Source organism: Aptenodytes forsteri, unplaced genomic scaffold (genome assembly GCF_000699145.1).
Source record: "Aptenodytes forsteri isolate BGI_AS27 unplaced genomic scaffold, ASM69914v1 Scaffold333, whole genome shotgun sequence".
Classification (NCBI taxonomy): Eukaryota; Metazoa; Chordata; class Aves; order Sphenisciformes; family Spheniscidae; genus Aptenodytes; species Aptenodytes forsteri.
The window spans coordinates 883538-899367 of record NW_008794542.1 but is presented as its reverse complement, the minus strand read 5'-3'; the positions used below and the strand labels follow the sequence as shown (position 1 = coordinate 899367).

Below are 15830 nucleotides of genomic sequence, written 5' to 3'. Positions count from 1 at the left end.
TTATTTTATTTTATTTTATTTTATTTTATTTTATTTTGCCCTGTTTTTAAGACTGAGAATTCATGGAGCAATAAAGCAAAGAGCATTTGTCAACAGCAAAAGCCTCAAAGACGTCCCTGCTCTGAACTTCTCAAATATCTGACTACGAATGATGACCCTCCTCAGACCAAACCAGTAGAGAACAGGAACAGCAGCAAAGAGAAATGCACCTCCAAAAGGAAGCCCCATCTGCAGTCTCAGACAAATCATCTGCAAGGTAGGTGTGGGACTGCAGAACACAGCTTTGGTACCAGCAGTAACGCAGGGAAGCTGAAATACCACGGTTGTGAATACCCTCGATACCTCTTCTGTTCTTTGGATTAGTATTGTAAATCCAGCATCTCTTCTGCGTAGGGAGAATTTTAGAACAGTATAATGAAGTTAGAATTAGTTAGCTAGATTTAACTTTTAAATAATTTTAATCCTGTCTCTATTGCCCCAGCCTCAGAAAAAGAATCTCAGGAAAAAAAAGTTTAACAAAATACCACATGTTAATATACCAAGCTAGCTGGAGATACTTATTCAGAGTACTGTACCACTAAGAAATCATTATACCCCTAAACAAGCTGGGCAGGCCAGTTCATTAGCGAGCTTCTTTCTTTTTTGCTAGCGTAAAACTGAAGGCATTGTTAACCTGCCACATAGTCCTTTAAGAGACAATAAATAGTGCTTCCACTGCTACAGAGAAAGCAATAAATGTGTCATTCCTGTTAAAGCTGGAATGCCGGTTTGTAATTTTATTTTGTAAATAGTTGAAAGTTTAGCTGCCATCCTGATCTTTCTCTCTCTTTTTAGATTCTTTGTGGCCAAAACTAAACACTTGTGTTGACTTTTAGTATCCCCCAGTGCATAAAGAACTGGTCTATATTACAAGTAGCTTCTGTGACAGAGATGCAAGAACTTAAAGACCTCTCTCTTGCTTTCTCTTCCTCTCTTTCCCTGCCTGTTTTCCCAAGATAAAGGAAAGCTGTAAAAGCTTACAAGCCCAAAGGGAGCTTTTTTTAAAGTTACTGTTACTTTAAAATACATCTATGTATATGTATTGGCCTGGCATCTAGAAGGCCAGGTACCTATCTCGGTCACATCAGTGCAAATCCTGGATGACTCCACTAAAGTCAATGGAAGTAATCTGGCTGCAACAGAGATCAGGATACAACCCTGAATGTGGTGTTCTGGTATTTTTAAAGCAGCAATTGTAAACTGTATATGTTTTTTCCCCTCCCCCCTCCCTGCATTTTCAACCCCCAGCAAATCTAATTTTTCACTCTTCACTAGGAAGTATAAGCAAACTTAATAAAAATAATCTTCCCTTCCTGCCACTAAATACCCTTCTCACAGCTGTACATTCTGACATCCTAAGTATACTTTTCCCCATTATGATCTCAAATTCTCTGAACAATGCTTCTTGTAAGAAAGAAACCAAACTGCCCCTAGAGCTTCTTGGATGCCAACTGCCACTCCTTCTGGATGGCTTCGGCAGTCTGCTTCACAGCAAAATCCAGACTGAAGTGTATGTGAAAACCTGGGTCTCTTACTGCAATGGTACTGAAACATAGACCTGCCAGAAGTTATAGGGGGCTTTATTAACACTGTTGGGTGTTAAGGTGATACGTGATAAGGTATGTCATGTATAACATGCTGTATGCACATGTATGTTATATGCATACATAGATGTATGCGCACACGCACATAAATACAGATTATAAAATCTTCCTATTCAGATCAGAGCTGCATTTTTTCCCCAGCTGAGGCAATTGTGTAGATTCAGTGCAAAGAAGCAGGGAACGTTGGGTTGTGGAAACAGCGCAGAAGGAGAGGTTAGGAAAGTCCAGAGGGACATATAGCTAACTTACCAGTGTTTAACAGACGTCTGTGACTTTGGTGGTATTGCAGGTGAAATTGCAGGCAGAGAGAAATGACACTCTTCTTTAATTCCTGCAGTTTAATTTACAGGCTTCTGAAATGTTGTTTTTTCATCAAATTTGCCTCATACACCAATATATGGCTTCAATATCAATGGATTTGCATACAATACAAATACAAGAATATAATGCTTGCAGCTTGGACAGTCAATTCATGCGGAATCAACCTTGCAAATTTAACTGATATTTGCAGACCTGCAGTCATTTGTTCATACATTTAATCAAAAGTATAAGAAAATTGGCTCCTTCTGTTTTAAAAAATAATCAGGGTCTGATATTTTCTTTCAAAGTTAGGGAAGGCTCACAAAGGATAAGCCAAACGGTATTTTCCTTTAGGGTTACTGTTGCAAACATATTGCAAACCCACGGGAATGTCCACAAACCCATTCATGCCAAAGATCATCTGTGGTTTTGCATTGAAATTTGCCCATGAGGAAACTTAGTTCTTTTGAACCTGAATGTTTTCAATTTACAGGAACAAGCAACTTCATGTGAACCCTTTTTAATAAGAAAAAAACACATCACAGTAGACCTTGAAACTCTAATAAACAAGCACCATGGAAAATGATAGTGTCTTGGCTAAATATTTACACTATCAATAGCTGTATGTGAGGACGAATCCTTTGCAGGAATACTGTTTGGTCAAGCCCTTGCCTAGCAATAAGAAAACTGATGGGTGTTTTGGTATGCGAATTTCTCAGTGGGAGAGCTCAGTGATATCTGCCTAAAATGAATACATACGAGCGTGAGATAACGCCTTGGTTCTGTGCCCATCTCTGGCAGATTTGCACTGTGCCTCAGTGCTTCAGAATTTTATATATATATTCTGATGTGGGACTATTCTGTGGGTCTAATGAGAGCTAGAATGAGACTCTTTAGAGGCTTAAATAGCTCTTAACATTCGACTTCCTTAGAAAGCCTAAATTGGGTAAGAGTATGTAGATTTTTATCCTCTAAAAAAAAGTGGAAGCCTTTGTATAAAACTTTATTCCAGAGTCTTACTGTAAGGTCTGGGGTTTTTAAGCCAGTTTTACTTCTAGGTAGCCACTGGCAAACATTAGTATCCCTAGACTTATATAAAATACACACAAAGATGTGTCAGGTTACATTCAGTCTTACCGCACCTGGTTTTATGCACAAATCAGTGGCAGTGCTGGATCAGACAAATAACTCGTTGAGGTGCATCTCCTCGCTCCGATGGTGACTTCTGAGGAAGGTGAACCTGGGGTGAACACCTGAGCTTCCATTTCTAACTTTCATATGGGGAGGAGGAGAAACAATATGCAGCTCTTGAGAATTGAGTTAATTTAAAAAAAAATGTAATATTGCTTCAGGAATGCTCTAGAGCTCATAAGAGTAATCAATTTGCATATAAAATCCTTTGATGTTGATGGGAGCTCCAAGCCTGGAATGAATACGAAATATGCAGTAGTGACACTCTGGACAAAAGATCTGCAGTGCAGGAGTGTTCAAGGGGAACATTTTGTCTTAAGTAATTAATTTGCAGAAGAGATCCCCTGCTGTTGTTCTTGGTACAATGCTCTCTGCGTTTAAACATCAATCTAACTTCTGAAAAGTAAAATTTGCAAGTAATATTATTTTTAATTTTCCAACATTCTACTGGCAATTAAAGGAATCTTAGTTTTATTACAATATCCTAGTTCTTGGCTTGCGTTGGGAAAATACAAGTTTGCATGAATAAAAGCTACAAAGACTTGTATTTTTATAGCTAGAGCTTTGTTTTTTGCATATGTTGGGATTGTAGCGCTGAGAGCTTCAACCCCATTTTTAACCATCTGTGACTGTGTCCGTGGTTTGTCATAGTTTGCAGGATAATTTGCAGAAATTTGGACTATAACTGGTTGGACTCTGGCCTTATAGAAACAACCTATTCTCAGTGCTATATATAAAGTCGTATATTGTAGAAGTAAAATTAACTGAATATTCATAACGTTCTGTTACTTCGTAGTTATTCTGCTGCTCCTGTTTCCAAATAAAACGTGAACTGTAGTCTAAATTAACTCTAAGAGAAATAACATTTTCACAGTGTATCCTGTAGAGTTCTTCATTGATTTTTAACATGTACCACTCTTCTTCTGAAAGGTTCTTGGCATTTGGGTTGTGTACTGTATTTCAGAGATAGAGTAATTGATGTAAATCATTCTTGAAATTTAGGTGCCCTTTTGGTACCAGTAATAAGGAATCATGATGAGTCTATCTATCTATTTATCTGTCTAAGATACACTGAAATGGCTATTGGACTATCAGAGCTCAGCCCTACCTGACTAACATGGGATTCCAGCACGAAAATAAAAATAAGTCTTTTTAGTATACATTATGGAGTGTTTAAATATTCCGTAATCGTTTTCTTTTTCCCTTCAGCCAAACCAACAAGTTTATCACTTCCATTGACGCCCGAGTCACCAAAGTAAGTACTAAAAAGTGCAAACATTTATAAAAGGGAGGGGGGTTCAATAGATTTTGGCTACAGCAACTCCATTTCAGCTTGTTTTTATAAATGTGCCCTGTCTTCCAGTGATCCCAAGGGTTCCCCATTTGAGAACAAGAATATTGAACAAACCTTAAGTGTGGAACTCTCTGGAACTGCAGGTGAGAAATGGGGAGTGCTGGCTCTTCCTTTAAGCATGGCTCGTGTGTGTGTTTGTTCATTTTAATATACCACATGTACACTGAGATCTCACAGAGGTCTCCAGTAGATTAACTTCAGTGCAGTTTAGCATTGGCTTTTTATCCAGTTACCTGAGAAGGAATGTGTTTGAAAATATGGCTCCAAACCTACACAAGAGAGCATAATTTCTGGGGAAATATGAATGAAACCATTTATCTGTTATACTTCCCCATTTCCCCATAGATTTGTGTACTGCTGAGCACCATCTTTCAAAGACAAACCCCACAGCACAGTGTAATCGATGTTACAGATGGAAAAGTTATGTCATCCAGTCTGTCTCCAGGCTGGTCTAGGGCTGTACGTGACTGCATGTTTCAGTGCTTTGTCAATTCTAGATTAATATGTCACAAATAACAGCTTTCTCCTCTACCACTGAAAAACTATTCCATCGCTTAGAGGTAATTTTTTAAATTGGTGTTCATTTTATATTCTTGCTTTCTCTTTTATTTGTTCCGTTAGCACATTTCACACAACGTCCCTTTACCCTCCTCCTCCTTTCAGATCCCTGGTGTTTGTACCTTTTGAAGATTTGTAGATTTTTTATCATGTGCTGGTTTAGTTCATGCATCACCCACTGCACTCATTTAATTCATCTGCTCTTCTTTCCTCTAAAGTCAATTCCTTCAGACTCAGATCTGTTTTATTGCTTTCCTCTGAACTCTGTTTTTCCTCTGTTTTCCTGAAGTGTCCAGAACTGAGCACAAGAGCACACGTTGAGCTCCACCTGAGCTATTGCCAAGACTGTTTGCTTTCTCAGTTGTGTAATATTGAAAAATAAGAGATGTACTTGGCATGCGTTTCTCTCAGGATAACAGTGGATTGTAAATTATGTGATCTCTAGCGTTTTGGGGGGCACTGCAAAATAAGTCTTCAGGTACCATAAATCAGTTTGGTGCCCCTAAAGTCAGTGGCAGCTTTATGCAAGAGCAGGCCCAAGCACTAGATTTGTGTATGTACTTTGGGCTTTCACCTCCCTACAACCATCATTTCACTTTTTCAGAAACTTCTTCATTAGTTCAGCATTAAAACATGCACACTTTCTTCTGCCATCTCCTGAAAACCTGCAGTCTTAATCGTTCCTCTCATGACAAAAGGAAGCATCCTTCCAACGCACCTTCTTTTTGCAAAACCAAGACAAACACGGCAAAATTCACTGTATGCAGCAGGATAATCCCGTTCAGTGCCAGTAGGCCTGAAGCATGGAGAAGTCTCTTTTATCATTACTGGAGAGCAAATCTGCATGAGGGTGCCCATTTGTAAGCGCACTGGTAAGTCAGTGCTTAGTGCTGCCAACTGAAAGGGGCAGATGAGGTGACTACGGCAGAGTGGTACAAGCAGCCGTTGAAATCACTGAAGGGAGCACTGTTTTCTCCTAGCCAGAAAGTCAGCAGCCTGCTCTTCCCATCAGCTGACTAGACAGAAATTGGGAGTCGGTCTGACCCCTGGATAGTCCTCTAGTATTGCCCCCATAATGGCAACGGGAATGGTGTTGGTATTACCAAATTCATTCCGCTCCATCAGCTGTGCACAGAGGAGGAAACAAAACAGCTCTGTAGTTGTCTTAGACAATATAGCCAGGAGAACTAGTGCATTAAAAAATGCATCAGAAGCTGTGAAACAGCACAACTGGACGAATATGTGAACAGGAACGTTGGTACTATGAAAACATGATTTTTTTTCCCTCTGGAAGTAAATAGAGTCTAGCTAGAAAATAAACTGATGATAATCAGGAAGAGTAAGAGTTGGTGGAATGTGTGTGGCCAGGGAGTTCGGGCAGTGTTACCAAGCAGCGTACATGATGGTGGCTCTTGGACTTCATGTTGCACTTGCTCTGGTCTTCACAATACCTGGTGAGGAGATTTCAGGAGATTGTATTTCATCACTTGGTAGCTGTATTAATCTCTGCCTTCACATACACGTAGATTTTATTTTTATATTCATATATGTATATAAATCTATAAAAAGATGAGTGGTTGTGCATGTCTTACTTTTTAACTCATTTGTATTGCAGTAGTGTCTTGTGTCATGAGTCTGCTTGTGCTGGAAACAGACAAGTATGTAACAGAAACAACCTCGAGTACTGAAGAACTTAGAGCGTATGTGAGTAAATCATGGCAGAACTGGGACTCACTTCAGTTAAAAAAAAACAACCAAAAAAAAATAAGGAAAAAAATAGTGGCAGTAGTGATTAATAATACCTTGGAGTTCTTTAGTGAGACCCTGGCAACTCCAAATTATATCCAGATAACCGCATTGCTCATTGTCCTTATATAGGGCAGCTTGCACTGTACAAGCACTATTTATTATAATTTAAATAGGAGTTGCCTTGATCTCACTGCCGAATTGAAAAGACCATTAGCAGTGCTGCTCGCACTATTGAAGCACAAAGTATTTTAATATAAATAGCAGCTCTCTTGATCTCTCTGCTGAAAACAACATTGGTTCCCTCACTGATGAATTAACTATAGAGTAGAAAAATAAATAAATAAAAACATTTCCCACATGAGCCATCAATCTTCGTCACACGCACATTTTGGATTCATGTATCTAAAGTCAAACTGAAACCGTTCTCTTGCAGATGCTATATCTTGCTTTACAACAGATTTGTTAGTAGTCGTGAATGTAACTTTGTCCTCCCTAAAACTGTCAAAACATTGATTTGTCAAATTACAAGGAAAAAATATTTTTTAAAGTGTTTTCAAGCCACACGTAAGAATTCTTTGAACGCACTTTAAGTAAGTGGCCTATGATAGAAGAATAAGTCCATTGATATCTAAAATCCCAACTACTGCAGCTGATTTCTAGTGCTATTCTAAGGAAAATGGACCAGAACATCACGATGTGGAAGGAGTTCTAGGTGATGATAATGTAGTGGATGAAATTTCTGTGTAAGGCGAATATCATTCTGAGTAAGAGGCTCACAAGAGGTCCTTCTCCCTTTGTTTCCACAGCTAGCTGCATTGCCAACGCCTTGCTAAGAGGCCGTGGGCTTGAACCTCTCTAATGTCTTCCAGGAACATGGGACGTTTCTGTGTCACTGCAAGACCTCTTTCCCCTTTGTTAACCAGTCAGGTTGAGGGGCACCTGCAGGCACAGGGACTAGGAGGATGACACCCTCTGGAGGTGGCTATGTTTCTTTAGGTGATCAATGGCTCCTCAGTGATTGTCTTAGACTTTCTGCTGAACTTCTAAATTCCAGAAGTTAGATGGTGCGACTCCTAAATGTTTGAAATTCATCTCTCTCTGTTCTGTGTCTTTTTAAACCTTCATTCCTAAATACTCAAAGCCATGATGTAAGTGCATGAAGTGAGTTTACACACCTAAGGCTCAGTCAGTAACTGAAAGGCTATTTCCACCCTCTTATCTACAACAGGTGACTTGGTGAAAAGTCTCTCATTTGCACACAGATCCCTGTAATTTACCTGAGCATAAAACTCCTCACCAGTCTTTCTTGGGTGCAAAATTTGATTTCTCCAAAAAGGTGACAGAAAAGTCTGTATGAATACAATCAGCTTGAATAGTGATTTGGAATTCATGAGCATCCTTGAGGACACTTAGACTCTGCTATTTGCCCACCTCTAGATCTCTGTTACCTCTTAGTTGTCAGAACAAATACTTAAAATCTATTGTATAAGAACTTGTTTGACCTCAGAATGATTTCTGATAAAATGAAATGTGAGGTGCAGAGTTGTCCAGAGGGAATAAAATCTAGTAAATTATTTGATATTTTCAGGCGTCTGTGTTTATTCTCTGTAGCACTGACAACAGGATTAAACTGAATACTCAACAAGCATGTAGTTTTTTATTATACGATGGCTATTTAATTTTATTATATTTTCCTGGCTTCTGCAATCTTCTGCCACACAAAAGCTATTCTGATTCTTTTACTGAATTGAGCTGTTATCTTGTGTTCAGTGTTTTAAGTGGCCTTAAATAATGTTTCCCTTGACAATCCATTTTCAAACTTAAAAGGTATAAAAGAATTCATTTTCAATGCCTCTCAAAAGCCCAGTGCACATGTAGAAAGGTTCCAGGGCTGCGTTCCCCAAAAGACACTAATTCTCAGCCCCCTCAAAGCACAAGAAACGTCATCAAACATTTAAATGCTAACAGTTACAGTAGAATTTTAGAAAGATCTGTGTCTATGTAAAACAGCATTGCAAATCAGTCCTAAAAAGTCAAGATGTCACATTTTATGCAAAGGCACTCTCCTAATTTCTGCTTATCAACCTAGCTGAGCTAAATGAGTTGCTAAAGGGTTTTTTTAGTGGAGTTTTGGAATGTATCAAAAGCAGTTTCACTCTCCCAGAGACTTTCTTGAAAGAAGTCGCTCGGCCAAGGTGGCGGAGTCGGCACACATGCAAACACCTTTTGTTGCACAGGCACGGGGAGGATGGTGCTGCTTCGGCAGCAGTGCTGGCAAATTGATGTATGCTATTTTCAAGCACGAGATCACCGAGTGAGTTCGTAGTATATAGCTGAGCAGAGCAAGGCAAAGTGCAAACGTACCAGTTACCGAAGCCATTCAATTAAAGAAAAGTCCCTACAAAGAAAATGGTTTTATAGCATGTCATGAAAAAATACTTGCCTTTTACTTTAAAAAGAAAAAAGACTGTTTAAGGGGGATGATTGTAGAGTATGTACCACTTCTAACAGACTTGCTGTGCAGAAGTACATAAGTGTGAGTGATGTAGAGGTACTTGTTTATTATAGAGCACATTTCAATGCAGTAATCATAAATATTGCTAAGGTTGTGCTCTGTTGAAATATGACCTACATACTCTTGATTGTTTGTGTTACGTGATTTGTCTGACACCCATTACATTCCGGGTAATGGCAGCCATTTGTTGCTGTGCACAGCAGGCTCTTTTGACAAAAGAAAATAGGCAGCAATAAAAAAGCTATAGTCTGAATTACATTCTGCACAGCGCTGCACTGCTGAGAGTTTGTGCAAGTGTGTTAACAATGCTCTGAACTGCCTCTTGTCAGCCTGTAATGGCCATCTGTCCTTCTATAAATCTGTCAAAACCTGCTAAGTTCAAGAGAGAGCACAGAATATACCTTGTACTGTCAATGCTAAAATGTACACATTGGCGGAGGAATCGGCGCGTATGAAATAATCCAACGGTTATAGAATATTGTAACGCTATTGAGGTGGGATCATGGCCCTCGGTGAAGATTAACAGGGATTAGTGTGAAGATGAGCAAGTGTGTGGCCAACTGGTTTTCTCAAAGTTCACGGTTTGGAGATTGGTCATGGGACACGCTGAAGGTGGACTCCGTAGTGATGACATGAATTCAAAACTTCACTCCCTCCTCCATCCCTCGATGGAGGTTTGTTCAAAAGTTAAATGAACATTTTACAACTTCTGTCTGTTTCTACTTGCCTGTGCACTTCCTGCTTCTGCTGAAAACGAGGAAAAAAGCCAAAATGCCACGAGGAAGCCCTTTCTTAGGCTGTCCCCAGCACAGTTCTGCCAGCAAGAGAAGCGCCAGTAAATTTAGCTCAGTCTGTACTTTTGCAAAGGTTTTTTTGGTAGGGTTTTTTTTTCCCCTCCTCTGAAGATTGTTGGACTCCTTGTCGGGCTTCTGGAAATCATTGTGCTCTGTGTTTAGCTTGCTTCCTGCCAGGGCTAGCTTTAAAGAAGTAGAAATGGAAACAATATTTTATTTTGAATATTGGATTATCTCTGGAGTTTCTTTGCCTGAAATTCTTAAATATGCATGTTCATTGAGGAGTGGTTGTATTTCTGCTTCATTCTTTCTTTAAAACCACATCCAAAAAATTGGTAACTAACCCCAGAGCTTCTCATGGGCTGTATAATTTCATAAGTAAAAGTGACAGTTCTAAATTTTTTATCTAGAAAACAGTCTTTGCTTAGTTAAATCTTTGTTGAATCTGAGCCTGAAGTTTTAACCCAGAATTTATTACTGCAGAATTTTGAAAAGGTCTATTCTGTTCATTTTACCAAAAATTCATTTGATAGTCAAAAATATTTGTTAGTGAGGAGGTGGATAAGGTGTGAAATACATACTGCTGACTGAAGTGAATTTTTGGGGAGGAAGAAAAAATTGAGGACTCAAATTAAAGGAAAAAGTTTCACAGTGATGAATTTGCACAAAACTTTTTCACTATTAAATTCAAATTTGATGTGACTAGAGTGTTAGGTGTCATTATCTTTGCCTCAGTTTCCCTGACTTTTGTGGCATTAGGCAAAGTCTTCACATAGCGACAGGTAGCTCATAACTATTTTTTCCAAACATTCAGACAAAACCAAGCTTCTTTCTCACATCAAGTATTCATGCCTTGGTACTCCTATCTTCTTTTTTTCTGGAACAAATTCATTGCAGCTAATGCAATGGGACTCCCAGTCTCCATTTATGCTCCTTAGGGAACACTATGCATCGATGGACGCTTTTCCTTCTTTACAGCAAAACACTATAAAACGTGTTCTATTTGCATTGATCTGCTGAGTTCTGTTGCATGGTTAAAAATACAAACCAAAACTCTATAGCCATGTTTGAAATACACATTTCCTGTAAGTGTGTCTGCCCTCTCTTTTCATTCTTGTGAAGGAAGTAATGGAAAGCTCATTGCTTGGGCTAGAAGAAGAAATCTTGGGCAGCATCGGCCTCTGGAGCGCTTAAGGATGGTCTGGATTATCTAGGAGAACTCCCTAATCTTGGACTAATTTGTTTAATTTTAAGCATATATACTTCTAAATTACATTAGGGTCAACTAGACGGAAGCAAATTTTTCAAACATAACATATTGAGTACCTTCCTGAAGAGTAATTATTTCCTGAGCAGTGACTGCAGTTTGCTGTTACTCTGCCCTGGTGTCCTGGGTTATCCTTTTGTAAAGTCTGAAGAAATTCTGATTTCTGCAGAAAATGTTGAGAGTTATATTCTACCCTTATAAAAATAATTGGGAGATGCTACTGGTTTTATTGGAATGGGCTGTAGTCCTTCCTGCAATTTTGTCTCACCATAGTGATCTATTACAGTTACGTGAACAATCCTGGTAGTTACTGGTATCTTTAGTCTTTGAATACTTATCTGTTTCATTTTGACTCCCTACTTCATGACTCTCACTAATATTTAGTTCTAAATGCAATGGTTTATTACAGTTGCAGTTGTCCTATTGTTCGCTTGGGTTTTAGTTGTAGAACCACATTTCAGGCAAAACGTATTAGTTATGCTTACAAGAATGTATTATACATACATTAGCAATGGTTTACTAAGTTAATGAACTGTGGAAACAAAGAGTCATTGCAGTCGAGTTGTAGAGTTGCTGTACTTCCTTCCATTCAAGTTCTGCGTGCTACCGAGGTTCCTTTGGTAGCACTCATTTATTTTTCTCGGGCTTGCTTTTATTCAGGTTTTTGTCTGCTAATTTCTTTAGGTTTTTTACAGTGCCAGTCTTTTGACTTTTGATTTTCACGTCAAAATCTTTTTGATTTTTAACAAGAAAGTCTTTTGTTTTTTATCTCTTGATCTTTTCTATCAAAATCTACAGAGAGAGAGGTGGATGTCATGGAGGGGGGGGCAGAAATGATGCTGAAAATTAATGGCAATGTATTAATACTGTTGCTATTGTTGTTACCAGACCTTTGGTGTCTCACACCCTAAATACTCTTTTTCCTAGTATTAGTAGTGTTAAATTAAAGTGACATAGAATGGGTCTTGCTTTGTATCTGTTTTAAAGAAGCACATGAACCACCTTTATAAACGTTGTATGTGTGCTTAAAAATATTCCATTCCTCCCTTTTTTCCCCTTAGGCCTAACTCCACCTACGACCCCTCCTCATAAAGCCAACCAGGATAATCCTTTTAGGACTTCACCTAAGCCGAAGTCATCATGCAAGACTGTTGTACCACCTTCAAAAAAGCCCCGCTATAGTGAGTCTTCTGGTTCTCAAGGAAGTAACCCAATCAAGAAGGGTCCAGAACAGTCTGAGCTGTATGCACAGCTTAGCAAGACTACAGTACTGTCCAGTGGACATGAGGAGAGAAAGACAAAACGGCCCAGTTTGCGGCTGTTTGGTGATCATGACTACTGTCAATCTGTGAATTCAAAATCGGAAATACGCATTAAAATATCCCAGGAACTTCAGGACTCCAGACAACTAGAATTTAAGGATTCTTCACCTGGGTGGCAGTGTCAGATTTGTTCTTCTTTAGAACAAGACCAGTATTTCAAGAAAGACACTTTACAGACAAGTAAGCAGGGATCCCACGGTAATAACAGAAAACAGCTCCAAGACCAGGAAATTCGGGCTGAACTGAATAAGCATTTTGGTCACCCCAGCCAAGCTGTTTTTGATGAAGAAGCAGATAAGACCAGAGAACTAAGGGACAGTGATTACAGTAATGAACAATTCTCCAAACTACCTATGTTTATAAATTCAGGACTAGCAATGGATGGTCTCTTTGATGACAGTGAAGATGAAAGTGATAAACTATGCTACCCTTGGGATGGGACACAAGCCTATTCATTATTTGATGTATCGCCTTCTTGCTCTTCTTTTAACTCTCCATGCAGAGATTCAGTGTCTCCACCCAAATCCTTATCTTCACAAAGATCCCAAAGGACACGCTCTAGATCAAGGTCCTTTCCTCAACGCAGGTCTTGTTCCCGTTCTCCATATTCCCGATCGAGATCAAGGTCGCCCTGTAGTAGATCCTCTTCAAGGTACAGTACAGCAAATTCATGTATCATCATCGTAGTTAATAAGAAGGAAAACAGCAAAAATGTAAAGCAACTTAAAGGAAAGAAAGAAAAAAGCAAGAAATAACTTAATCCAGTGCAACTCAATCTATTGCTCCTGAGCTGATTAACTCTGAAGGTTACGGGGTTGCTACAGAAACACTTGTTGCCATTATACTTTAAATTTGCCAAGTTTACACTTTCTGAGTGGAGCCAGTCAGGTCAGCGGCAGAGCAATTGGTGAGAGATGTACACAACTAACCTTTCCCATTATCTGCGAGCTGCCCGGTGCCAATCTAGCTGCAGTCCCTATCAGATGAAGTTGACAGCAGCTGACTCTCTGCTCTGTGTTAGCCTCAATAAGGAACATTACAGAAGGGCGGGGGGGGAAATCACTTGAGGCCTCTTAGTTGACTAGGAGATCGCAAACTGTCACTGCAAAATCTCACTGGTAGCTTGGAAGAAATTGTAAGTTAGGGGAAGAAGTAGAAAATGGCGTCAATAGATTCAAACTGAATGACAGAGGTGAATGTGTTTGTTTCTTCCTGCAGATCTTGTTGCTATTACGAGTCCAGCCACTGTAGACACCGAGCATACAGAAGTTCTCCCTTAGGTGCAAGATCGCGATCCAGATCACCGTACAGTCGCAGACCCAGGTAGTGCATTTTGCCTGCATTTGGTTTGCTTTGCAGCTGGTTCTCAAGAGATAATGAAGCATTCCAGAAATCGTATTACTAATTTTACATTCACAAATGCAGGTGCTTGATTTAATGACTAAGTTATGTTTCCTAGATATGACAGCTATGAAGAATATCAGCATGAAAGGCTGAAGAGGGAAGAATACCGCAAAGAGTATGAAAAACGGGAATCTGAAAGGGCCAAACAAAGGGAGAGACAGAGGCAGAAAGCAATTGTAAGCACTGTGAAGATAACTTTCATTTTGAAATAGATTTCTGTTTCTTTTCATAGATTTCTAAAGCTAGAACTCAAACTTTCTTTTCTTTGTTTTTTATAAAAGAAAAAACAAAATACAAAAATCTGCTTACATGTATTGCTTAGTATTTTGAATTTTAGGCAAATATGTTTTTTCATAACAATTTGTGTTTTGATGTTACAATACTAATTTTTTCAGGTTCTATAAATTGCAACTCTCCAAGTTTTTCACAGCCAACAGATACAAACAGCTTACTAGAAAAAGGTTTCATCCCAGACAACAGACAATTAAAAGTGAACCAGTCTATTTCTCATACAGATCTATCAGTGAACCTGCATTTTATACTATATATCACCTACCAGAGTGCCAGTAATCAATGTCTATTTTCTATATTTCTGGTTTTTTACATAAGCAATATAAGGAGTCAGCTTACATACCGATCGCTGGACTTTCATAGTAGCTGTAACTGTCTATATAGAGGGTGCAGATAACAGAATTCAAAACCGGGATCCAAAGGCATGAGTTCAATTTTTTTTTTCCTGTCTATGACTCAGTTAATTTTTAAGTTATTTTTAGCAAAATAAATAGTCTGAAGACACGATGCAATTTAAAAATGTCACTTAACACTGGCCCTTTCATAATGAATATGCATTATTTAATTATTTTGTTCATCAATGTTCTGTGTGAAACAACTGAAATACCTGAGGCAAAGGAAATACCCATGTGGGGATGAGCAACTCTCTTGGCTGTTGTAGCAGTAAGACAGGAGAATGGCTATTAAACGGACAGGTGGCTTTTGCCCCTTTTTAGTTCCCCATTGGCAACTGTGTGATGGTTTTGATAAATTAAATTGGGAGCTGCTGTATATCTGGACTCCTCTTGTAGTTGCTAAGCCCATTTGGTGGCTCACCTTAACATTTTCCACTTGGTTTTCTGTGCTCTTTCCATTCAGTTATACCTTCACTGCTGTTCTGGCTGTGCTCTGGCTCTTGCATGAACTGGTGCAGGCTGGGACACTTCATCTTCATTTCCACGTTTTCCCTTAGCGCTCTGTCCAGGGCTCACCAAAATGAATAGGTCTTTTTTCCAGTGCCTTTAGTGGACTTTGTAGTAAAAGGTGATTTGTCACACGCTTGGCAGCATTTCTCCTAATACTTACACCTACCAAACTGGGAGTGTGTAAAGATTGACGGAGACTGGTGTAGTCTGCAGCAACGAGAAATTCTGGGAGGGAATAGACACCTTTATTTTCTGAGTTTTGTCTCTGTTACTGTTGTTCTTAGTGAGCTTCATCAAATCATTTCACTTTCCTCTGCTTCAGGTGCCCTAAGTGTGGGTGATAGGTGTATTGAAAGGCAGGTCCTGCTTGACCAACCTGATCTCCTTCTATGACCAGGTGACCCGCCTAGTGGATGGGGTAAAGGCTGTGGATGTGGTCTACCTGGACTTCAGTAAAGCCTTTGACACTGTCTCCCACAGCATTCTCCTAGAGAAGCTGGCGGCTCACGGCTTAGACAGGTGTACTCTGCGCTGGGT

The 15830-nt window shown here is 39.3% G+C and overlaps 1 protein-coding gene across 2 annotated transcripts in view; it reads left to right on the top strand.

Moving 5' to 3' along the window:
• PPARGC1A (PPARG coactivator 1 alpha) overlaps window positions 1-15830 on the top strand; it is a 68004-nt gene that overhangs the window by 37967 nt on the left and 14207 nt on the right. For both annotated transcript variants that reach the window (XM_009272288.2, XM_019470214.1), the window contains exons 5-10: window positions 52-256; window positions 4344-4389; window positions 4498-4571; window positions 12433-13345; window positions 13912-14016; window positions 14153-14273. In XM_009272288.2, coding sequence (XP_009270563.1) covers window positions 52-256; window positions 4344-4389; window positions 4498-4571; window positions 12433-13345; window positions 13912-14016; window positions 14153-14273 — 1464 coding nt within the window. The remainder of the gene's footprint in view (window positions 1-51; window positions 257-4343; window positions 4390-4497; window positions 4572-12432; window positions 13346-13911; window positions 14017-14152; window positions 14274-15830) is intronic.